General features: G+C 32.3%; 1 protein-coding gene across 3 annotated transcripts in view; it reads left to right on the plus strand.

Annotated features, from left to right (window-relative positions):
* wge (winged eye) overlaps window positions 1–25,328 on the plus strand; it is a 123,329-nt gene that overhangs the window by 74,870 nt on the left and 23,131 nt on the right. For 2 of the 3 annotated variants that reach the window (XM_065513560.1, XM_065513568.1), the window contains exons 3-5: window positions 7,489–7,638; window positions 7,716–7,832; window positions 11,796–15,568. In XM_065513560.1, the coding sequence (XP_065369632.1) occupies window positions 7,489–7,638; window positions 7,716–7,832; window positions 11,796–15,568 (4,040 nt within the window). The remainder of the gene's footprint in view (window positions 1–7,488; window positions 7,639–7,715; window positions 7,833–11,795; window positions 15,569–25,328) is intronic. The other variant, XM_065513576.1, reaches the window with a different exon arrangement.

Raw genomic sequence — 25,328 nt, forward strand, 5'->3', positions numbered from 1 at the left:
TCATATAAAGGGGGGGGGGGGAAAACTCTTGGCAGGAGGAAGAATGAATGTTTGGAATTTTTTCATTTGATAAAAGAGAGGGGAAGGGGTGGGGTAGAGGAGAAACTGTATAAGTAGTAGAAGGTCGGTCATTGTTGCCATTATTAATTTCTTGAGTATACAATTATGTATTACACAAGAGCAAAATAATTTGCGCTTTGGGGTAGAATTATTTGGATGTTGTTGTTGTCGTTGTTGTGTTGCTGCTGCAGTCAATTATAATTTTGTTTTTCTTGTTTTATGCTGTTTGTCAATCTTTCTCTTATTACAAATAAATAATTGATTTTCTATATTTGTAATTTTCTTCGGGGGTTAATTTTTTCTTTGTTTTTTCTTTTTTAACTATTGATATGGTATTTGTAAAAGTGATTATTACCGCTGTTGTGTTTGATACCTTATTAGTGGTTGTTAGAGAAATATTGTTATAAATCTGTATTTGGTTTGAATTTAATTTACTTGTAAGTTAAGTTTATGGAGTTGTAGGAGGGAGGGTTCTATGAATTTTAATAACTAGTATAATTTTAGTTCTTTAGTTTAGTTTAATTTAATCTTTAATCTTAATACATATTTATTTCCGCTATATAATTAACGTTAATTTTTATTCGCTAAAAGCTATTCTTTAGGACACTCTATTACTCATAGCTTACGTACTTACATACATATTATATTTTTTTTGCAAAATTTCAAAATTTTTGTTAATATTTACTACGCGCATGGAAAACAAAGTTACAAAACAAGCCCTAAATGATTAAAATCTGTCCACAACTTTTTATTTTATTCACAAAAATGATAAAACAAATATATATCCTCTAATATTTTAAAAAAATACATAACTCGCAGTAATTAGCTAGTAGGGTATTCATTCGGCTAATGATCGTTCGATTAATCGAATAATTTCTTACGAATAATTATTCGAACAATTTAAAAATGGCCATTTTCGAATAACGAAGTATTCGAACAATTTATGTAGAATAATCGAATAAAACGAATAAATGTTCATATTGTTACATTTTAACCTATTCAAAACGCTGGTTTATTTCCTTTAAATAAACCGGATACCACAAAGTATACAGAGGTGTCAAATGTGACAGTTCAAAAACACTAAAATCAGCTTTTTTTGAAATTGTTTCGATAGAAAGAGAAAACAAAATTTGCGGTTTAATACAGACAGTGCGTTAAAACAAACAACTATATAAATAAGCACAAAACCAAACCAGTTGAAATTGTTTCGAGCGAAAGAGACAAATATATTTTTTTGCCGTGTCGCCTCTGTATACTTTTGATTGCAAATAAAAGCCGTTTAGTGGTTTAAAAATTGTAACAACTCTTTATTTATTTAAAATGTACAACAGCAACAGAATTAAATAGTTACTCAGTGTTTTTTATACACGTTTATAAATTCGCAGAAATAAAGACACACTTTATAATGTACACGAATTCAATTGAAAAACACAGCACACTTTAAGGCACTCAGTTGATGTTTATTTGAATAGCGTCTCTGATAAACTGACTAACGACTGCAACCTCTGCCACTATTTATAACACTGCCATCTGCACTCTAGATTTTTCTTTAACTGTCAAAATTCGAATATTCTAGATCTTACTAATACATACGCCATCTGTGGCGTACTTTCTACAATGTTCTTTAACTGAATATTTGAATTCGAATACAGCGTTGCCAACTTACGATCAAATCAACTGAAAGCTTTTATTTAATAATGCCCACAGATATGTTACAGTTTGCTATTACAGCACTGTTATTTGAAAGCATTATGCTACTTTTAAATCAGCCCTTAAAATCGTTATAGTTGAATTCAAGTACAATTTCGTAACAATATATATTTAAATTTATTAAATTGCTTAAAATTTTTCATAATTTAAAATTGAAATAAGTAATAATGACTCAAAAAAATTGTATTGTTTCTGAAATTCGACAAATAACTAAAGACAAAGGGACTTTCGATCACTGTAGATGAGTGTTCCGATAGCTGCTTCTATAAATATATAAATATTACTGCAAGAAGTTACAATTCTAAAAACAAATGTTTCAAAATTTTTAACTTAGGACTTGAACCAATGAAAATAAAAGGTACGGAATAAAATATTTGTTATTTAGATGGCGAAATATTAGAAGACTCGCAATTAATAATCAAAATATTAACTTAGATTAAAGTAGAGTTGAATGTGATGGAGAATGTGATTTTGAAACGGTCGTTGAAAGTGATATTGAGGATGACATTTATAATGATTACATTGAAATAGATAAAGGCCATGATCTTAAAATATATGTATATAAGTGATGTTATTAACCGCGTACGTAAGTGTTGCAAAATATTTAATAAATCTAATGATAAACACAAATATGTATTGCAAACTAAAGTTTTGTTGCAAGAAAAGCATGGAGTTCGTCTTATACATGATTTTGAACATCGTTGAACATCTTTGTCTAACACGATAATAAACTTTTTGCGTATTTGTAAATGCGTCAATCATGCATTGTCTGATTTCAAATTAGTCACGTTCACTGACAATGATATCAAACTTTGGACAGATTTCCTTTATTGTGTAATTCCCCAAGACCAGTTTATTAAGCAAAGATTCGGCAACGTTGATAGAGCTTGATGTATAATACAATTTGTTATAAATAATTTAGAAATAGTGAGTAATTAATTTACTAAATAATTATTTACTCAATTTAAAACCCGAATCAATGAACGACATAAAAAAGTTCTTAATACGTTTATATTGTATTTGAATTCAGGATCATGTCCAACTAGCTCAAATTGTTTAAAGCATAGCTCCAAAACGGAATTTAAAGGGTTTGCTAGTCAATTGTTTTGTAGATTGTTCGGGAGTTAATCTGATCAGAATATTTCTGATGAAAATTTAATGATGGACTTTGTTTTTCTTTAACAATAAAATATTAAAAAACCGACAACAAAACTTCATTCTTTACTTTTTTAAAAAAATTTAAATTATTCGAATAATTCAGGGCAGAATCAAAATGTTTTTGGAAATAAATCTGGCATTTCTAAACGGCTGGTCCTATCGGGATAAATTATGACGCGGGCGTAGCCAGGAAGTATTCGAGTTTAATTTATTAAAATAGATTCTACAAATACTCCAGGGGCGGCGCTATGGCGGCTTGACATGTAACATTTTTAAACACGTGCCATTTTATTGTTTCCCATCCGATTTCAAAAATTATTATTATATTTTGGGAATGCACTCGGCTTGCGTGTGTTATTTATCTCTCATAATTTCTGAGTTATAGGCATTTAAAAATTTAAATTTTAAAATTTTAACATACCTTGGTCCGTCGTACTTTTGGACCGAATGGCCTCGAATTTTATTTGTTAGTTAGACAACTAAATTATAAATAATATGGAAAAGATTTCAGAGCAATATCAATAATGGATCCAAAAATAAAAGATTTTCAATTTAATAATTCAAAAAAGTAGTAAATTTTTGCTTTAGACTTAGTTTGTGTCCAATTTATTGTTTTTTTTTTTCATTCTTAATTTTATTAACCCTCTAACCCGCAAGAGTTTCTCAATGCATGCTTTACAAAACACCAATTATCTCAAAGTAATTATATTTTTTTTTTTAAATTTAACTGTGACTTTAGTTACAGATTTGTTAACATTGCCCTCGAAGGTCGAAATGCATTCTGACTTTAAGTTTTTGTTTTGTCAGCTGTTTTGTGAGTGATGTAATAATTTTAGCACATGAAATTTTGCGTTATTTTTTTTTAAATCAAATTTTTACTAACTTTTATTCGCCCGATCTATTCGAAATATTTTTTATTAGTTCTTTTTCATTAGTTTTTCAATAAAATCGTTTCATAATTATTGTTTTTTACACCTAAACCAGCAACAATGCCCTGAGGCACTCTTCACCTTTTTGCACCTGGTTCCTAAACTTAATTTGCAAATTAGTTTCTGATGGCTGTTCTGAGTTTATTGGGTCATAATTACCCCAAAAAAAATTATTCGACAACTTTTTTTTAGCTTTTTTAAGTTGGCGGGTTAGAGGGTTAATATAATTTCAATTATAGAAAAAGCCTATACTTATTTCTGGTAATTTAATATTTACAACTTTAAGTTGATTGTACGAAAAAGAAAAACAAGAATAACAAAAAGTTTTCATTACTTTAGGCCACAACATGTAAATTGGAAATTTAATAAATTTTCCTTTACTTATTACACTTGCAATTACTTAAAACAACTACAATAAAAACAAGCTGTTGTAAAAAGTCCTTAAACAACAATAAAATGCATTTGTTGTTGTTGCTGTTGTTGGGGTTCTTGCAAGTAGCTTTAATAAAATAGTTCAAGGTCATTTTGATTTTTGCTCATCACAGTGGCAGTAATAGTGTTATAGACACACATATACACTTTCACACACACACATTCACTTACACAATTACAGTTGAGGTTGAGCGGTTCGAACACACTGTTGTCATCCATCCGTTGTATATTGCCACGGAGCAGCAGTAGCAAAAACTATTCACTTCCTTTTAAACACGTTACAGTTTTAATTTTAATTTATAAAGAAAAAAGAAATATATCAAAAATATGAAACTAAACAAAATTATTAACAAAAATTTCTATTTTATAAAGAAAATATTATATAAATTTAAAATATAGGTTAATTTTTTTTTACATTTTAATAAAAAAGAAAAAACTAAACAAATACATATAAATTGTTGTGAAATTCAAGTTAATCTGTGTTAGTGTTTAAAAGAAAAACAAAACAACTCTAGTATAACGGATTTTAATTTAATTCAGAGGAGAGGCAGAGAGTGAGAGAGAGAGGTATAGATTGAATATGTTATTGGAATGTGTGTGCAAGTGTTCAATAGAATGTAAAAGAACTTTTTACTGTTATGATGTTATGACTGCCGCCATTTAAATGATGGCGAAAAATCATGCATGTGTTTGAGTGTGTAGTGGATTATTCTTTATTTTTTACGTCATCACTTGTTTATTATTGTTGCAGGAGTATTTATTTGTATTTATTGTGTAATAAAATTTACTCTTTCTTTAGAAAACATTAAAATGTAAACATTTCTTATAAAATATTGGTTATTATGACAATGTTTCCATGAATTATTACAACAACCTATAATACATATTTAGTTGATAAAACGCGCGAATATTTCTGTGAGGTTTTTTTATTTTATTTCAACAAAAAAGCGTTTTAAAGGATTTTTAAGGTTAATTTACTTTACTAAACAAGTGTTTTATCAGAAAATAAATAGTTTAGGCAAATATATTGTCGTAAATAAATCAAAATGATTTCGTAGCATACTTTTAGTTGCTTAAAGTAATTTCATACAAACATACAGTGTTGGAAAATATAATAGAAACGAGTGCTTTTTATTAATTTTTTAAAAAATTTATATGCAGTTTTGTTTATCAGACATACAGCATGAGAAAAAACATAATCATTCTTCCTCTTTTCATTCATATTTAAATACATTATATGACTAACAATGTGAAGAGTCAATATTTTTACTGGAAACGATTAAATTTTTAGAGGCACATCTTTTCATTTTTCGTTAAAAAATTATTTTATTTTATAATTTTGTTGCTCTACCTTTGTTTTTCACAACTTGATTGCATCTACGACTCATGGAATCAACCATTTTTTTTGCAAACGTCCTTGTCAATGGAAAACCACTATTCCTAGATTTTTTCAACAATTCGTCCTTATTTTTCGGACCAAAATCCTCCAGCTTCCTCTTGAGCACTACCCAAAGGTGTTCTATTGGGTTTAAATCCGGTGACTGCGAAGGCCATTCCATAAGATGTACTTTGTTGACAGCAAACCAGTCCTTTGCCAATTTTGAGGAGTGCTTCGGATCATTATCCTGCTGAAACTCCCATCTCAAGGGCATCTCTTCCACAGCAAATGCTTTTCAATATATTTATGTAGTCCGGGGCGCATATTTTGTTCATTATCCAATATACTGGACCGACACCAGAAGATGAGAAACACCCCCATATCATGATGGATCCAGCGCCATGATTTACGGTGAATTACAATTTAAAACAAAAGGCATCGAGTTCTAAGTAAAAAACAGACAAAACTAAAATAACTCACATGTACACAATTTTGCACCCCACAAAAACTATTGCATTTTTTAATATTTTTTTTTCAAAATCCGTTTTTACGCGTTTTAGTATAGTTACCACAATTTTTTCATTTACTTCATTTGGAATACTCCCGCTCTCATGCTCAATCCGCTGCTAAAGCTCGTACAAATTCCAACGATTTATCACAAATTCGCAATAGTATTGAGTTCGGGACATTGAGCTGGTAACTGCATTATAAGAACGATTTTTGTCGTGTGCATTGGGTCGCCATCCCATTGGAAATTTACTCCGCAGGATTGCCTCTTTTATATACAAAATCGTGATGATGAGACTACAAAATCGTTATGATGAGTCTGTAAAATACGCAGATGTTTTTCTTTATCCATTATTTCATCGATTCTTTGCATTGGTTCAAGGTTGCACCATATAAAGCAGCAGCCCCATGCAATTATCGTGTTTTACTGTTTCCTTACTGTGTCACCAATTGTGAAACAATCGGCGAAATAATGAGTTAGGAAGACTATCTGCGTATTTTGAAGACTCATCATACTGAATTTATAGACTCACCATCCCGATTTTGTAGATAAAAGCGTCAACCTGTGGAAGAAGTTATTTTTCAGCAGGTCAGTGAATTAAAGCAGTCATCAAAAACCGTGAAAATGGCTTAGCGAGCAAAATTTCCTACCGAAATAGTTTCCAGTTCGAAGTACCGACTTCTTCTTTGTATGTTTCACATTCATCTCTTGACTTTGTAGATAATAACGCTTATCCTGGGGAAGAAGTAATTTCACTGCGATATGGCGATCAAGATCTATGTTCCGAGCTCAATACTATTAAGAATTTTTCGTTTTTGAAAAAAAATGTTAAAAAATTAAATTCTTCTTAGAACTCGATGCTTTTTGTTTTCAATTGTAATTCATTTTGTTACATATTAAACATAAAATAAAAGGCAGAAAAAAGTTAGGATGTTATTCCACAAGAATAACCAAAATAACAACATGTACTCATTTGTGGTCCCCACTGTACATACGGTATCGGCCTTAACTATCACAATGGGATCAGTTTTGAATGGACCCAAGTGAGCTGCTTGAAGAGTGGCTAACCATGGAAATCACTCCCTCAATGATTATTTTTTTTTTTTGATAAAAAAGGCCTTTTTTGAGATGCATTTTATATATATTTTATTAACTAAAAATAATGTTAAACATATTTCCTGAAGATGCTACACAAAGAGTAACAAAAAAGTGACCTCAAGCTCAACTAACCAAATAAAATTAATAATAAAAAATGTCGATAGATTAGACTTATAGTCTTAATAATTGAATTTTTATTTTCTTTATAATTACAGGTGGTGTTGGCACCGGTTGTGGTAATATCTATTTTACTGGCAATGGTGATTTAATGACCAGTTCAGCAACCGCCGATGAACTAGCTTTAGCTAATGCGGCCAGTTTACAAAGTGTTAATCGTGCACCCTCAACATTTTGGCAATATTCAAGTAATATATGATTTTATTATTGTTAATGCATTTAATTGAAACAAATTAACCAACATATCGTTTAATTTCCTATATAGATGCGCTTCCCATTGAATCAGTGATATCCATGTCCCCCGCTACCGTAGGTTTACAATACTCCCGAGAGGCAAGTCGAGGTCAAGTGGTTTTACTACCAGCCACTGCCTCAACCTTAGGTAAGTTACACTACAAATGTCCGCACAAAATGAAGAATATAAAATTAGTTTGATCAATGAGAAAAAGAGTTTCTTAAAGGGAAAAGTACATACAAACTACAATAATAACCAGTAAGAAAGTATAGACGGTCAAACCCAACCATGCAGAGTATATGAACAAAACATATTTACACCTTCGTAATTTCCACAATATAATTTACCGACCCTATAAAGTATATATATTCAGGATCTCTACAGATAGCGGAGTCGATTAAGCCATGTCTGTCTGTCTGTTGAAATCAATTTTCTGAAGACCCCAGATATCTTCGGGATCTAACTCTTCAATAATTCTGTCAGACATGTTTTCGAGAAGTTTCCTATTTAAAATCAGCAAAATCGGTCCACAAATCGCTGAAATATGAGGCAAAAACCAAGGCAATCTCGATTTTTGACCTATTTTTACCTATATCTGGATTACTAAGTCATTATTATAGACAATATGGATATCTAATGATAGATATGTCAAAGACCTTTGTAACGACGTATATAGTAGGACCAAAGTAAGTTGGACCTACAATGGGTCAAAATCGGAAAAAATATTTTTTAGCCCGAATTTTTTTTCACCAAAAAAATAAATTTTTTTTTATAAAATTTAAAAAAATATTTTTTTTTTTAAATTTAAAAAATTTTAAAATAAGAATTGAAAAAAAAAATTTTCCAAATAATGAAAAAAAAACAAAAGAAAACTAAGATCTAAAAAAATATTTTGTAACTTCATTCTTAAAATTGAGACACTCTTCACCTTTTTGCACCTGGTTCCTAAACTTAATTTGTCAACAAAGTTTTTCATTTTGCAAAACAAATTTTATGTTTTGAGTTACAAAACAATTTTGATGTATATTAAAAACTCGCATCCCACTTAGCGTCCAAAAAGCTCTTCAAGGAAATGAGCTAAGCTTTCTTTTGAGAAAAACGTTTTTGATTTTGAAACTATTTGGGAAATACAGTCAGCGTCAAAAGAAAGTGTACAACTTGTTTTTACATTTAAAACGTTTTATTTACATATTAAAAAACAATTTTTTCTCCAGTTCTAGTATATTTAACAAAACACTTAATTGTTCTCTTGCAATATATAAACAAAAAACTAAACTATTTCAACTGCAACAAAAACAGTAACAACAAAACCAAAAATACTCCATTTTTAACGCGTCAGAAAAAAGTGTACACATTTAGAATTGCAATAAGATTTTTCTAGCTACATAAAAAAATATATTGTTATTCTTTATTTTTGCCTAGATTATAATTTTTTGTGGATCTTGCTGCTAGTCTCATGAGATTTTAAGATAGTAGCTTTTCTTGTTTGATCGCGAGAACTTTAAAACCAAAATGGGAAAACAAACTGCAATTGAAACAAGAAAGTAAGTCATAAAATTTAAAAATGAAGGCAAATCGTCACGTGAAATCTCCTCTATAATAGGAAGAAGCCATAATACTGTAAAAAAAATTATAGACAAACAAAAAAATTTAGAATTTTAGAAGATCAGCAACGTGCCGGAACACCAAAACGCCTTAACAACCTTGAAATACGATCGATTGTGAGAGCAGTGAAGAAAGTATTCACAGTAAGTGCAGTAAAATTATGCGAAGAATTAACAGATTCGTCTGGAGTGGGAGTTAGTAACAGTACGGTTCGCCGAGCGCTACACCCAAATGCTCTATATGGTGGAGTTCCGAGAGAATAACCCCACATTTCCAAACGAAATAAAGAGCGACTTCGAGAATTCGCAAACAGGTATAAAACCCAAGAAAATTGTTTTGGAATAATGTGCTGTTTACGGACGAAAGCAAGTTTGAGATTTTCGGAAGTAAAAAAAGGAGTAAAATTTGGAGAAGCAAAAATCAAGAGTTCGACCAAAAAATGTACTATCCACCGTAAAGCATGGTGGTGGTTAGGTGATGGTGTGGGGGTGTATGGCGGCAAGTGGCATGGGAAAACTCATATTTATTGATAGTTTGATGAGCAAAACCGATTACCTAAACATTCTTATAGAAAATATGGAACCTATCATTAGAAAATTAAATCTACACCATTTCCAATTGTATTTCAGAAATTTCTAATTGTATTTCAGAAATTTCTAATTATATTTCAGAAAATTCCAATTGAAGTTCAGAAATTTCCAATTATATTTCAGAATTTTCCAATTATATTTCAGAAATTTCCAATTATATTTCAGAATTTTCCATTTATATTTCAGAATTTTCCAATTATATTTCAGAAATTTCCATTTATATTTCAGAAATTTCTAATTGTATTTCAGAAATTTCCAATTGTATTTCAGAATTTTCCAATTGTATTTCAGAAATTTCCATTTGTATTTCAGAATTTTTAATTTATACTTAAAAAGTTTCTAATTGTATTTCAGAATTTTCCAATTGTATTTCAGAAATTTCCATTTGTATTTCAGAAAATTCTAATAGCAATACAAAAGAAAATTTCTGAAATACAAATAGAAATTTCTGAAATACAATTGGAAAATTCTGAAATACAATTAGAAACTTTTTAAGTATAAATTAAAAATTCTGAAATACAAATGGAAATTTCTGAAATACAATTGGAAAATTCTGAAATACAATTGGAAATTTCTGAAATACAATTAGAAATATCTGAAATATAAATGGAAATTTCTGAAATATAATTGGAAAATTCTGAAATATAATTGGAATATTCTGAAATATAATTGGAAAATTCTGAAATATAAATGGAAATTTCTGAAATATAATTGGAAAATTCTGAAATATAAATGGAAAATTCTGAAATATAATTGGAAATTTCTGAAATTCAATTGAAATTTTCTGAAATATAATTAGAAATTTCTGAAATACAATTGGAAATGGTGTAGACCGAATCTGGATCTTCCAACAGGTCAACTATCCGAAGCATACTTCTTAACTTGTTAAAGAATGGTTGTTGTATCATACACCGAAACAACTGGAACAACCCCCACAGTCACCGAACATTAATCCCATTGAACATCTGTGGTAGTATTTGGACAGACAGATCAGAAAATGAAATATTACCAGCAATGACTCTCTACACGAAATCCTGCAGGAAGAGTGGTTCAACATCCCAACATCGGTGACATCAAAATTGGTAGAAACAATGCCAAGGAGGCTTTAAACTGTTTTAAAACCCAATAGATGTCAAATAAAATACTAAACACGTTTTTTCTTCTAATTTTCCTAAACTGTACACTTTCTTTTGACGCGTTAAAAATGGAGTATTTTTGGTTTTGTTGTTAGTGTTTTTGTTGCAGTTGAACTAGTTTAGTTTTTTGTTTATATATTGCAAGAGCACAATTAAATGTTTTGTTAAATATACTAGAACTGGAGAACAAATAGTTTTTTAATATGTAAATAAAATGTTTTAAATGTAAAAACAAGTTGTACACTTTCTTTAGATGCTGACTGTATGTATTTTGCTAAGGACAATAGGTAGTAAGTTATATGGATGAGAAGAAACACTTGTAACTCAGAGAATTCTTGACTCTTGGTTCTCTTGTCATGAAATCCCACATATACTGTATAAATAGTAGTAATATTTTCCATTACTTAAGAAACTCTTTTTCTCTTCTGCTGCAAAATTTCGTTATTTAATTATAGCTTCATATTATTTAAATAAAATTATTAACTATTATGCAAACATATAACTAATCTGCTTAAATTCCCTTTCTCTTTTTTCCCCTCCCAACATATTTGCCCCATTTTTTTCTGTCATCCACATACACCACTGCAAATTTGTTTTCTGCTACCACCTTCATTCCAATCAAAACACCAACCAACCAACCACTCATACATAAATGTTACAAAAATAAAAAATACAAAAACAAAATTTTAATTGAAAAAAAAAAATGTTAAATAATTTCTTTTCATTTTCGCTTGTGTAAAATCCAAAAAAAAAATTTGAAAAATTCCATATACCAAAAGGATTATCAAATTATCCAATTCTATGTACACCCACAGATCCCTTCCAACAGGCGGCTGCAGCGGCCTTTGTCTGGCCCTCCTACATACCGCAGGGTACGGCACCGGCCACTTTACAACCGCCGCCAAACTTTTTATTTCCCTCCATGAGTCCACATTCAACGTTGCAAGCGGCAGCAGCAGCACAACCATATGCCACGTCATTGCAGCTCTTGGGTTCAAACTATTTAACAGCTGCCGCGGCGGCAGCAGCTGCAGCGGCTGCCACTTCCACACTGTGCCAGCACAATCAGCAGACAAATAGCACCAGTAGTTCGATAAATTTAAGTTTAGGTGGCTCCGTCTCTGGCTCCAGTTCCGGCACAACTATGAGCAGTTCGACGACAACGCGTTTTATGAGTTTGGCAACGACTGGCGGTGGTGGAGGAGCTTCCATAAACGACACAGGTCAGTCGAAGGCATCAGCACACAAAGCTTTAGCACCAGCTCCTCTACCAGTACCACCACCTCCACCGACATTAGCTTTAGCCAACGGTCAATCATTGATATCTTCAGCCCATCACCATGGTCACTCAGTGCCACCGCCACTGTTAATACCGCCCTCAGCTTTAAAAATGGAAGAATGGAGTAGCGCCGACTTTATGGCCGCCGCCTCAAAGACCACCACCACAACTTTGACGGCAGCAGCCTTGAATGTCCCACAACCGCCGCCACCACCTCCCCCCGCTCACTACGATCACAGGGACAAGAACTCAGCTCTAACAACGACTCACAGTGCAACGAACTTGTTGGAATTGTCGGCTCCTAACACACAAGCTTTAAATCTAATGCGTTTACCTACCCCTCCCACATCGGCGACAATGGAATCAGCAGCCGCTGCATCAGCTGCTGCAGCCCCCAGCCATTTGTCAACACAACTCTTATTCCAGACTGCTACTCCCTCGCCCACACCCACATTGCTCAATCTTTCTGCCACCTTAAATAGGGTAACACCCGCTCAGTCATCTCAAAGTAGTCCGAATGTAACAACTACCCTAACGTCGCTGGCAAACACCTCGACTTCACTTAATAGCACGACATCTGGTGGCTTTTTAACATGTCCCCACCCGGCTGGCACCACATTGAGCTCCAGTATTGGGCCACCGACTCCCTTGGCGGATGACATGCCTGCTTTACATTTCAAAACAACCACACAACACATGGACACATCGTCCTCCCCACAAATAGTGATGGGCGTACCGCGTGTAGTTAATCCAGCTCTTCCTAATACCATGCCTTCGCAAGCTCATCCCGCTACAGCTGCACCCCAAATGCAGGATGTTAATATACAAACGGATACTCCGGTCTGCAGTGAAGACGAGAATTCATCTTGCAACCTAAACACCACAACCACACAATGTAACGGTGGCAGCAGCAGCTCAGCAAATACGGAACAATGCACCACTGCTCAATGTACACCACCTTTAACACAAAATGACGAATTGTATCACGATTCGGAAGCCCAGCAGCCATTAGAACTCACAAAATCTACGCCGCCGAACAATTGCCACAGAGCAGAAACACCGCTGGTGGAGAGTTCCTACCAACTGCTGCGGCCAGAGGAACAAATGCCTCTACTAAAGAGTCCCATCAAACAGCAAACGGCAGCACAACTTAATGAAGCAATCGAGGAACAGCATCATGCTCTTCCTCTACATGATCATGATCATCAGCAGTCGTTTTCGTTGACGGCCACCATTACCAGTAGCACTGCAACGCCACACACTAATCCGGAGGATTTGACAGGTTTGGAATTATTATCTAACATAAGCACTAGTACTTTGGCCAAAACGGTCAACATACGAGTGAAACAAGAACCTTTGGATGCGGTAAACGAATCAACCATGTGCCATCTAGCTGCTCCCGAACAACACCCAGTGATGGAATTAAATTCCAGCCATTTGGAGACACACCTGAGTGAGCAGCATAACTCCTTGATTTTACATGCGGACAATCTGCCCACTCCAGCCTCACCACGACCGCAGTCACCCTCACAACATCTTGTAATTGCTTCGCATTCGCCAGTGGCCAACCTAGCCCAAAGTGAAGACGTTGAACCGTTGGGCGGCCTAAAGCTGTTGTGTGCTTTGGCCGAGCAAAGAATACAAGAAGAAGAGGAAGTACAAAGTACAACCATGAATGCTGCAAATGGTATTTTCCGACCCGCATCTACAAACTCACCACATCATTTTAATGCCTCATTTACGCAAAATGCCTTTGTAAAACCAGTCGCATCAACCTTCTCCCCCTTGGATATACAAAACTCCACCTTTCCATCGTTGGAAACATTGGAATTGCCCTCGACTAGTACTAGTGGCACTTGCTTCTCAGTCCACATAGCCGAAGCAGTGGCAGAGAGCCCAGTCAAACGTAAAAAGCATAAACATTCCAAATCTTCAAAATCATCGTCTTCAGTAAACGGCCTGGGCAGCAGTGGCAGCAGCAGTAAAAAGTCCCAAAAGTGCAGTAAGAAAAACAAAAAGAAATACTCCAAGGAAAAGAAACGCCACAAACTGCTGGCTGAAACTCAGCAGGCCGATTTGGATTTCGATGATCCACAGTTGCAGCAGGAACTACAAAATGCTTTTCAAAATTGCGTGGATCCGAGTTTTCAACGCATGGGTAAGTGGCCAACACCGCAGGAAATCTTTAGCATTATGGAGAATAGCATGCGCATGCGTTTGGCCGATATAACCAGACAATATCGCAAGAAGAAGCGCAAATTGGACGAGATATCCAAGAATAAAAAGAACAAAAAGAAATGCTCCAAATTGCAAGCAAATCAACAGATATCCTTGGTGGGCAATTCTGCTCTATCGTTGGCCGCCTCCGAGAGATCGTCTTCATCGACAGCGGTCGTGGGGCCAACAACTTTATCCTCATCCCCGCTGTGTGATTACAAGTTTGGTAAATTCTCTACGAAATCTTCCAGCAGCAGTGCTACCACAACATCCAGCAATTATCTGGCACCCTCCAGTTTCATACGCTTTGCTACCGATACGAATAAGTCTCAAAATCATCATCACCACCTCAATACACATCCTCAATTCCCACCACCTCCAGATTTAGAGTTAGAAAACGATAATACCACCACCAACACACCTACCAATAGCACAACTACCCTCATCTATAAGCCGGTACGTTTGGAGCCCAGTTCATTAGATCAACGATCGGTTACTGCTGCCCATTGTGTGGGTGTTGGCGGTGGTGCTGGTGGTAGTGGTAGCGGCACTAGCAATGGCGTATTACGTTTAGCTCAAAAACATGCTTCCTCTGAAAAACATTCTCACGTTATTGTCTGCAAAGAACCTAAACTAAGCAGCTCTACATCATCACGCCGCTCCAGTGGCAACGAAGATATTGATAACGAAGATGACGAGGTCGATGATGACGAGGAAGAAGAAGAAGAGGCAGCAGCAGCCGACGATGATAATGTTGATGAGGATGAAATCGATGATGACAATCACAATCACAACCGCAGCAGCTCCGACACGGAAATGTCAAAACAAGTTTGTGTGGCTAAACCGCGTAAAATTAATCCTATCGATCGTTCCCTAATGCTAACACAAGATCATTTGTATCGCAAAGAGACCCGAGTACTCACCGACATGGGTGGTCTCTTTTATGCGGGCATTATGAAACCACTACAGCCACCCGATGTCTATGCCATTACCTTGGATGGTGAAAGGGGCAATAAATCCCACATTATGTCTAGAGAAGAAATATTTAAGGATACGGTAAGTTTTTGTTTGCTTTTGTATATTGCATATAGCATTACCATTCCGCAGAATGGAATGGGATGTACTAGTTAGAGAAAAAAATCAAATCTTAACTTTTATAAGTCTTACCCACATTATCACAATGTATTGTTCTGTTTTAATCTAAAGTTAAACAAACAGTTTTCATACAAAATTTATTTTAAATTTTAGGATATTTGTTTTTTTCCATTTTCCTTTACATGTGCGGCAGAATTTTATTACAATTAAATTTAAAAATTCAAATATGTACATAATTCCCAAAATATTTAATTTATATTTGAACTGGTAGGATTTTATAAATTTGTGCCAAAATTATATTCATTTCATTACACTATGCGACAAATAGTAGGGTCAGTGATCGGTAAAAAAAAGTTATACGTGTCCCGGAGCACAGTGGCCATTATCGTTTTTCATCGGCCAAAACTCTGTAACTTTTGAACCGATAGAGATATTTTAGACTTTTTTTGATGGACAGATATTTTCTTGAACTTTTCTCCAGTTTTAATTTCATTAAAATCCGTTTAGCAGTTATTGATAAATTTAAAGTTAAAGTTGAACTTTTAATTTTTTATAGCATTTAGCATGAAAATGCGGATTTTTTTATTTTTTGCATCAGCGTTACTTATAAAAAAGTTATAAGCTGATAAAAACAAGTAAGGAAGTATGTTCGGCCAAGCTCGACCATATAATACCGATTTGTTGTAACAAATTTTATCTCAATATCTTCAAAATTGCGACTTGTACTTTGCGCCAGTCATATGAACAGGTGAAATAAATTTGGGAGTAATTTTATTCAAATGAAAAAAGTGTTCAACAAACAGGTCAAGAAGTATACATAGGCTTAAAGAGGAAACTTTGGCCTTTCTTCTGGTATTACAATTTGTTTAACCCCTTTTGATCCTAAGCACTTTTATTCCACTGAAATTCAAATTTGACTAAAATATAGTAACTGAGAACAAATTTATTAAAACAGCAGGTATAAACGGTACAGTGACAAATCATACCAGTTCTTAAAGACTATTATCCTACCAGCATAACAAAAAAAAATTATCCAATTATCGATAATAGTTTGCGAGTAATCGATATATACCGATTCGAAATTAGTATGTATCGTATAGGAAAATAGCTTTTTTTTGCCTTTTTCAGGCATTTTGTCCATCTAAATGTCCGAATATCGCAAAGTTAGGTTCAGTAAAGTTGTTGAGCTCAACGCCGGCTACAACATAGTCAATAAAGAAAAGTGGTATTTTTGGTTTTCATTGAGTGGAACCCTGGAAAATCAGTTTTCATAATTTTTTTCCGTTAGTTATCTTACAAAACTCAATTAAAATCATCTAATACTGTACCCAAAGAAAAAATATAGTTGTACAAGTTCTCTAACGATATTGCGGTAATCATAATATGTTTAAGTTACCATTCATGTAATTGAAGCAAGTATATATGTATATGATTGTAGTAAATAAAAGAAAACCTAAGCTTTCTTTTGAAAAAAAGTCAACAAAGTTTTTGATTTTGCAAAAAAAAAGTCAAAAATTGTATGTCTTGAGCACTGTTGCCAGATAATTTTGGTATAAAATCGTCAAAATTGGGCTAGACAAATCGGCAATATATTTTTGAAATCGTCAAAAAATCGGAAAACATTAAAATACCTAGTTTTATGTGCGAAATTTTTGAAATAACTAACAATCCAATAAAGAATCCACAAAAGAAATAATGTTATAAAATAGGGGTTATTTAATAGGAATTATTTAATATTTGTATACAAAAATTAAATACTTGCACACTCTTCACTATGAGTGGTAAGGGTATATATAAGTTATCATACCGTTTGTATTTTATATACATATATTCGTTATCCTATATAATAAATAGAGTAGTCGATATTTCGACGTTCGTTGAAATAAACTTTGAAATAAACTTTCCGAAGACCCTAAATAACAAGCATGAATGGTATAACAAGAAGATCTGTAAGCCGATCTGAGGCTGAAATATTTGCATAAAGCTACGACTTACATATTCGCGATATATGCAAATGTCATGTATATAAACAATTTAGAAGCGTTTAGAACGTATACGAAATTCGGACCAACAATGTGTCAATTTCGGGAAAATCAAGTATCAGGCTTAACCCTCCGTTAGTCGCAATCATTTTCAATCGAGACTAGTCCAATGTATCAAATTGATATCAATAAAAACAAAAACGCGCTTGAAAATAATCGCTTCACTTTTTATTTCGAAAACATGACAATAAATTAAATTCAAAGTATTTAAAAAAATAATAATAAAAATAAAATTGCAGAATAAATATATTTTTATCAAAAAATTGTTTAAAATTTAGGGTATTTAAAAAAATGCTGCCTGTATCAACTAGATTAGTTGCGAGTAACGGAGGGTTAATTAATTTTAATAATTCTTTAGTATAGGTTTATAGAAATCCTTCATGTAGCTGTTATACACATTGGCGGACGACTAAAATTAAAAATTTAAAATATTTTTTTTCAAAAATCTTAACATTTTTCATTTTGATTCACTAAATTATTAAAATTCTTTAAATTCGGATTCTATTTTTATATATGATCTTCTTTCTTGCAAAAACAGTTACGGTTGTATTTGTATTAATTATATTAGTTAATTAAAAGATTATATGAAAACCTTGATATAAATGTAGACTTTTCATAAAATCTTCATTTTGAGTACTAAAATCTGCAAATCGCACTTTGCCATTTTTCCGATCAAAAATCGCCAAAATGCCGATAAATCGGCAAATCTTGCAACAGTGGTCTTGAGTTACAAAACATTCACACCAGTGTTGCCAATTCATGATGAACAAAAAGGGCTAAATACTTAGAAAAAAAAGGCTAAAAAGTGGCTAAAGGGCTAAAATTTTTAATTAAAAAAATACATACATTTGACACAAAAAACAACTTATAATGTTACATTTGGCTATGCCGAATAGACAAACAAAAAATGTATGAATATAACACACGTTCAAATGCAAGAAAATAAGAATATTTATTCCTGTATGTTGATCCTTAACTTTAAAATAACGTAATATGGGCCCACACGTATATCATATGCCGATGTTTTTAAAGCCTCGTATTTATGTATAAAGTATATATGGCAAATATGCCTCTCATGTAATGCAGAAAAATTATACACGTCGCCGGACAGAATTGATTTTCATTGGCAAAAACATAAATTTTGCCATTAGTTAGTAAACATATCAAAACTAAGGGTCTCAATTTAGAAAACGAAACGACAAACGTTAAACAAATTTTGTATTGAAAATATTTAAGTTTCAAACCCTTTTCCCAGTATTCTTCATACAAATTGCTTACGCTTCCAAACGTTTCGTTTTACAAAATGAGGCCCTAAGATAGACAAAATATGTAAACATAAATATTTAATTTAAATTTGGAAAAAAATTAATTTTCTATATTTGATCAGATAAAAATTATCATAGCTAAATTATTATCGATAATGAACTGAATTTTTCTTTCTAAATTGGTTGGATTGTAGTCTTTGAAAACGTGGCATGTGTTATAAAATATTTGTTAAAGTACTATATTTACGTCAATACATCGCCCAGATGAAGTTAAAAGTATTCTCTTTAACACTATATATGATTTTATAAACGCCCGGACCCGCGCGTAAAACATTAACATATTTATTAACAATTTTTATTCAAATAACGTCCATTTTCTCTTTATTAATGTATGGAAGGTATAAAACAAAAACAAATTTTTAAAATTTTTGAAATTTTGTTTTTGCTTTCCATATAAATATCACTTTGTGAAGTGATTTACAAAATTAGGGCCAAGACTTTCTTTTTAAAAAAAGGGCCCATTTTGAAAAAAAAAAAATTTGGATTTTGGGAAAAAAATCATTCAATAACATCATCATTTGGTATACATTTTACTAAGAACAATAGGTAATAAGTTCATGGATGAGAAAAAACACATGTTTGGACAAAATATCAAATTTTGACCCCTCTAACTCAGAGAGTTCTTGACCTTACTTGTTGAAAAATTGTGTCTGAATTACTATCCAATAAGACTAAGTGCAAATTTCATTCCGATCGGAAGAGTTGGTTCACTTGACATGAAATTTCACATATGGGCATTTCCTGGGTTCTCGAACGTACGTTCGTACGCTTTTGATGTCCAAATCTTTCTTTGGACAGAATATAGAAAAAAAACTTCCTAGCATTTCTTTTAGCGATTCGTTAGCATTTTGGTAGCTCTGTGTTTAGCGCAAAAGATGGATTCCATCGACTTTACGTTTTCATAATGATAGTTATAAACACGTGGTAACGAACGTACGCAAAGTAGAAGTCAACTTTAGCTGACAGTAGTGAAATGAATAAAATCTGCGAAATGGAACGGAATATTTAAAAGCGATTAATTTATTTTAAAAGAATACTAATGTTGGTTTCTATCCGGTATTTACACAATAAAATATCTGTATTGGTTTTTGTTTAATTGGTCGCGAACGTACGATTTTTCCATATGTTTTTATACCCTACACCACCATAGTGGGGAGGGTATTATGCGTTTGTGCAGGTGTTAGTAATGTTCAAAAATATTGGTCTAACATCCACCTTAAAGTATACCGATCGACTTAGAATCACTTTCTCGATGTCCGTCCTTCCGTCCATCTGTCTGGTTGGCTGTCCATGTAAACCTTGTGCGCAGAGTACAGGTCGCAATTTTGAAGATATTTCGATAAAATTTGGTACATATAATTTTTTCGGCCCAAGGACCATGTCTATTGAAACTGGCTGAAATCGGTCCATTATTTCACCTAGCCCCCACACAAATGTCCTCTCGAAATTGAACTTTATCGGTCATAAATGTTTAATTTATGTATGTATCTACACAAATTTCGCTCCAAATAAGTTTTATATACAGTACGAGAAACAAATGTGTAAATAAATTTGGAAATATCTATAATTTGAATTTTTATGCTCAACATTTACCAATCTGACAATCTTTTTTACACAATATGAAGATCATGATTAGTGAAGTATAGCAATACAAAAAAAATAATTTCAAGTAATGGCATTTAAATACCTGGATATCAAAAAGTTAAAAACTGAATTACACAATTTTGTCGCATTTTCTTTAAAGTTAAATAAACTTGTTATTATTATTTAGAAAAAGAACAATTTTAATCAATTTCATTAATGACAGTTAGTTAAAACATGTTACTAGTTAACAATTTACAATTCTTTAAGGAATATTGAATATGAAGAAGATTATCACCGAAGTTGCAAATTCTGTTACCGAGCAGCTGAAAAATGGTATCTCCCATCGAAAAATATCCACCAAATTCAATATTTCTTTTAATCTGTTGAGAACATAGCGAATATATGTGGTTTGGCTTTTCCAGCACCAATTTGTGGACGGAATTCAATTCTATTGTTAAAAGATGGTCTCACTGTATAACGTCTAGTTGCATCAGGAGAAGAAAATAGTCCCCGTGAGGTACAACCAAAGCTACCAAATTAAGATTTCAAAACGTGCATCTCTTAGAGAAATCAAAAGATGTGGTTTTTATGCAATAAAGATTGTTAAAAAACCTCGTTTAACTGAAAGACACAAGTCTCTTCGACTAACATTTGTAAATTTTTTTAAGAAATGGACCTTTGATGATTGGGAAAAAGTTATCTGTACAGATGAATCGAAAATTAACCATTTTAGAACTGATGGACCAAAATATGACTACCAAAAACGAAATGCGCCATTAAAAGACCGTGATTTTATGACGACTATGAAATATGGTGGTGGAATATTGCCATTTTGTGGTTGTTTTTCTGCGAAAGGTGTAGGAAAACTCCATAAAATTGGTAGTAATATGAATGCAGAAATGTATTATAGCATTTATTTTTTTTAGATTACTGGAGTATAATTGAGGAAATATTTTATTTATTTAGTCCTAAAATATCCTTAATAAATATTGTTTAAAAAAACACAAAACGTTTCTATATAAACATTGCACTTTAAAAATGGAGTCACAAAGTGTAAATATATGACCATCATTTACACATTTTTGTCTTACACTGTATACAAAATTCATGTCACCAAATTTTGTTTAGATCGGTCCATAATTAGTCATAGCTCCCATATAGACCCGCTTCCGAAAATCACTTTAACGTGCATAAATCGCTTAAAAATGTTGGTATACTCACAAAATTCAACATAGTAAACTTTCATATAGACATAAATCACACGACCTAATTTCATGGTGATCGGTCCATAATTGGTCCCACTATAAGGCCCACTTCCGAAAATCACTCAAAAATGTAAATTATTGAAATTTTAAAAGAAAAATATTTTTGCTCTTTTACTTAGTGTAGGGTATTATATGGTTTGACCGACCATACTTTCTTACTTGTTTTTTTTTGTTTGGCGTTGTTGTTGTTTTTTATACAACAAAACGTATACATAGTATTTGGATGTGTGTTGGTTTTATTGCTTTGCGTATTTTGTTTTTTGGTGTTTTGTTTCGTTTGTAACTTCTAAAATTTTTAAAAGTGTTCTTGATATATTTGGGGTGCTATACTCTGAAAGTGGGAAATATACATATATATATACTAATTATTATAAAAAATAATAATGCATCCACAACAAAGGTGAAGGGTATATAAGATTCGGCATAGCCGAATATAGCACTCTTACTTGTTTTTCATTATTTTTGGTGCAAAATATTCTAAAACGTAAACAGAATTTAAAAAACCGCAGAAGACAAAATAACAGCAAGTAAGAGAGCTATATCCTGTTGTGCCGAATCTTATATACCCTTCACCAAATTATATTTTAAAATAAAATTTTTAAATATTCATGTTCTCACTTTCACCATTCACCGTATTTTTGGAAGCATAATTACAACAATATTATGTAATTTCTTCAGCATTTCTAATTACACTATACAACACTAAAACAAATTACGAGTTCCGACCAATAAATTTAAATTTTTGATAGAGGAGACAAAAAAAAGACACGTGTATTGGCGTTTTGAAAGTTTACATCTGAGGGGGGGTTAAAGTTTCCCAACTCTGGCACATTCTTATTGTTAATCGTCATAAGAAACCATGTGATCCTTACATTTTAGGTATAAAATGTATTCACGAAATTTATGTAAAATGTTACGGAGAATATTTTTGTAGAATATGTTAACCCTCTAACTCCTCAAGGCATAGGTCTTTTTTGTCCTTCATTTAAAAAGAGCAACAAACTCCATTAAAACAGGGATTTAAGAGGTTAAAATGTTCCGCAAAAATATTATCCGTAAAATTTTACTATAAATCCCTGAATACACCAAAACGGAAAATTCAACCAGAAAGTCAGAAATAAGACACAACAAAAGAGAGCTTAGGGTTAATTGCATTTATTAAGAATTTTATTTTAAAGTACCACAAAAATTTAACTGTCCTAAAATTTTTTTTTTTTGAATTTCAGAACGCATACCCTCTAATTTTTTTATATATATAAAACTATAGTTAAATATGAAATTTTGTCTATCATGATTGCAGCCGACTTGCGATTTAGTTTTGTGGTGCATTTACTAGGGGAAAAAATGAAATTTTTTCAGTTTTTGTAAAAATTTTGTCATTAAATAATTAATCACGAAATTTTAACTGTGGGTTCCTCCCTCCCCAAAACGATCCGATAAGAAGGGATTTTTGGAAATTCGAACGTTTAGGTGGTAAAAAAGGGCAAAAACGAGTAAATTCGGTAACCTTATATCTTCAAAACTAATAAAGATACAAAAAAACTTAAAATTGCATGTTACTCCATTTAAAAAATAAGCTGGCAGGTATTTCGTACTTTTTCGAAATTCGAAACATTTAGGAGAGAAAACGGGTAAAAACTGTATTTTGGTACTTTTTTTGCACCCTATGTATCTTTTAAACCAATAAACATAGCAACTAATTTTAAATCGTATTCTTTGCTTATCAAAAAATAAAAAATACAAGTTTGGTACTTTTTGGAAATTCGACCCTTAAGGGAAAAAAATTGTGTTTATTTTTGGTACTTTTTCATAAAATATGTTTTTCTATAATCTGACATAGACTACGAATATTTTATTATGATCTCCCACCACGATACAGAAATTTATTTGAATAAAATTTTACCAAAGCAATGGGGATAAAAAAGGTACCAAAAAGGGGATAAAATCGGGAAAATACATTTTATTTGAAATTATTAAGCCAATTTTTATAATTTTTTTTAACATTGGTTCCTGGATTCATGCAACAATTAACTAACAGGGTGTTATTTGGTGTATATTGGGCCAAATCCGGGTAAACAGTTTGGTACTTTTTTTAAAACATATTTTTTCTTGGGTACATTAACACAGATTTTAATGTTTTGAGACATGTCTGTAGCATAAACAATTTTGTCAAAATGGAATTTTTTAAAGTTCGAACTTGAGGGGTGTTCGAGGAAGAAAAGGGAAATTGTTACTTTTCTCCTAATGGTACTTTTTTTTAGTATTTTAAATTATTTCACTTATCGACATTAAAGTTAGCTGATTTGTATCTGAGTGAAGTTTGTGTTAGGCATAGGGTACAATATTTAGGTACCAAAATGTGAGAACTGAACTATAGGAACTTTTTATTCATCTATGGTACTTTTTGAATTTTATATGACACTGGACTTAGAAACATGAAATTAAGCATGTATGGTCCTAAGTCAGTGAGAATTCTAGGGGGAGACCTTTTGGTACTTTTTCTCTATTCGAATGGTACTTTATGTAATTTCTTCACCAATGAACCTAGAAACATGAAGTAAAGCTTATATGGACCGGAGTGAGTGGGAATCAACAAGTGCCTGATTTTTGGTAATAATGGTCATAAAAATATGAAATTAATCGTATATGTTCTAAAGTGAGTGAGAATTCTAGGGATAGACTTTTTGGTACTTTTTTGAATTTTCTATAACAATGAACTTAGAAACATGATATTAAGCTTATATGGGAGTGAGTGGGAAACAACAAGTGGGGGCTTGCTTTTTGGTACTTTTTATATATTCTAATGGTACTTTTTGAATTCTCTGTAATAATGGACATAGAAATATGAAATTAGGCGTCTATGGTGTGAGTGAGTGAAAATTGAAGGCCATACTTCTTGGTACTTTTTCTTTGTTCTCATATGTACTTTTGTGAATTTACTATAATAATGGACCTAGCGTTTCCAAAAAAACCGAAGAATTTCAAAACCGCGGTTACGTTTTTTTTCCGGTTTGTGATAATTTATTAAATATTAATTGTTATAGAAACAAAATAAGTTGATAATATAGGAAAGGCTATACAAATTTAAAATTCAAACTTGACGGGTTATGGTTTAGTGAATGCGAATTCAAAAGTGATAATCAATGGTACTATTTGTTTACTGCAATGGTACTTTTTGAATATTTTATAAAAGGTGACTTTAGTGCATTTTCTATAATAATGGACCCAGAAATATGAAATTAGACATTTACAATTAGATTCACAAAGGGAGACTTAATAGTACTATTTAATTCTTCTAATTGGGGTGGCGAAGCGCACTGGGTCAGCTAGTAAGATATAAAACACAATAATTGGTTAAAAAATGTTAAAGTTATTGAAAAATCGCCATTCCATTAACGAGTCTCAGGCCGCTAGAACAAGAAACGTAGGAACAAAATTAACATATTTTGAGAAATTTTAAAATAAGAGCTTATTTTTACTGAAAATATATACATATTTACTTGTA

The sequence above is a fragment of the Calliphora vicina genome, chromosome 1 (assembly GCF_958450345.1).
Source record: "Calliphora vicina chromosome 1, idCalVici1.1, whole genome shotgun sequence".
Classification (NCBI taxonomy): domain Eukaryota; kingdom Metazoa; phylum Arthropoda; class Insecta; order Diptera; family Calliphoridae; genus Calliphora; species Calliphora vicina.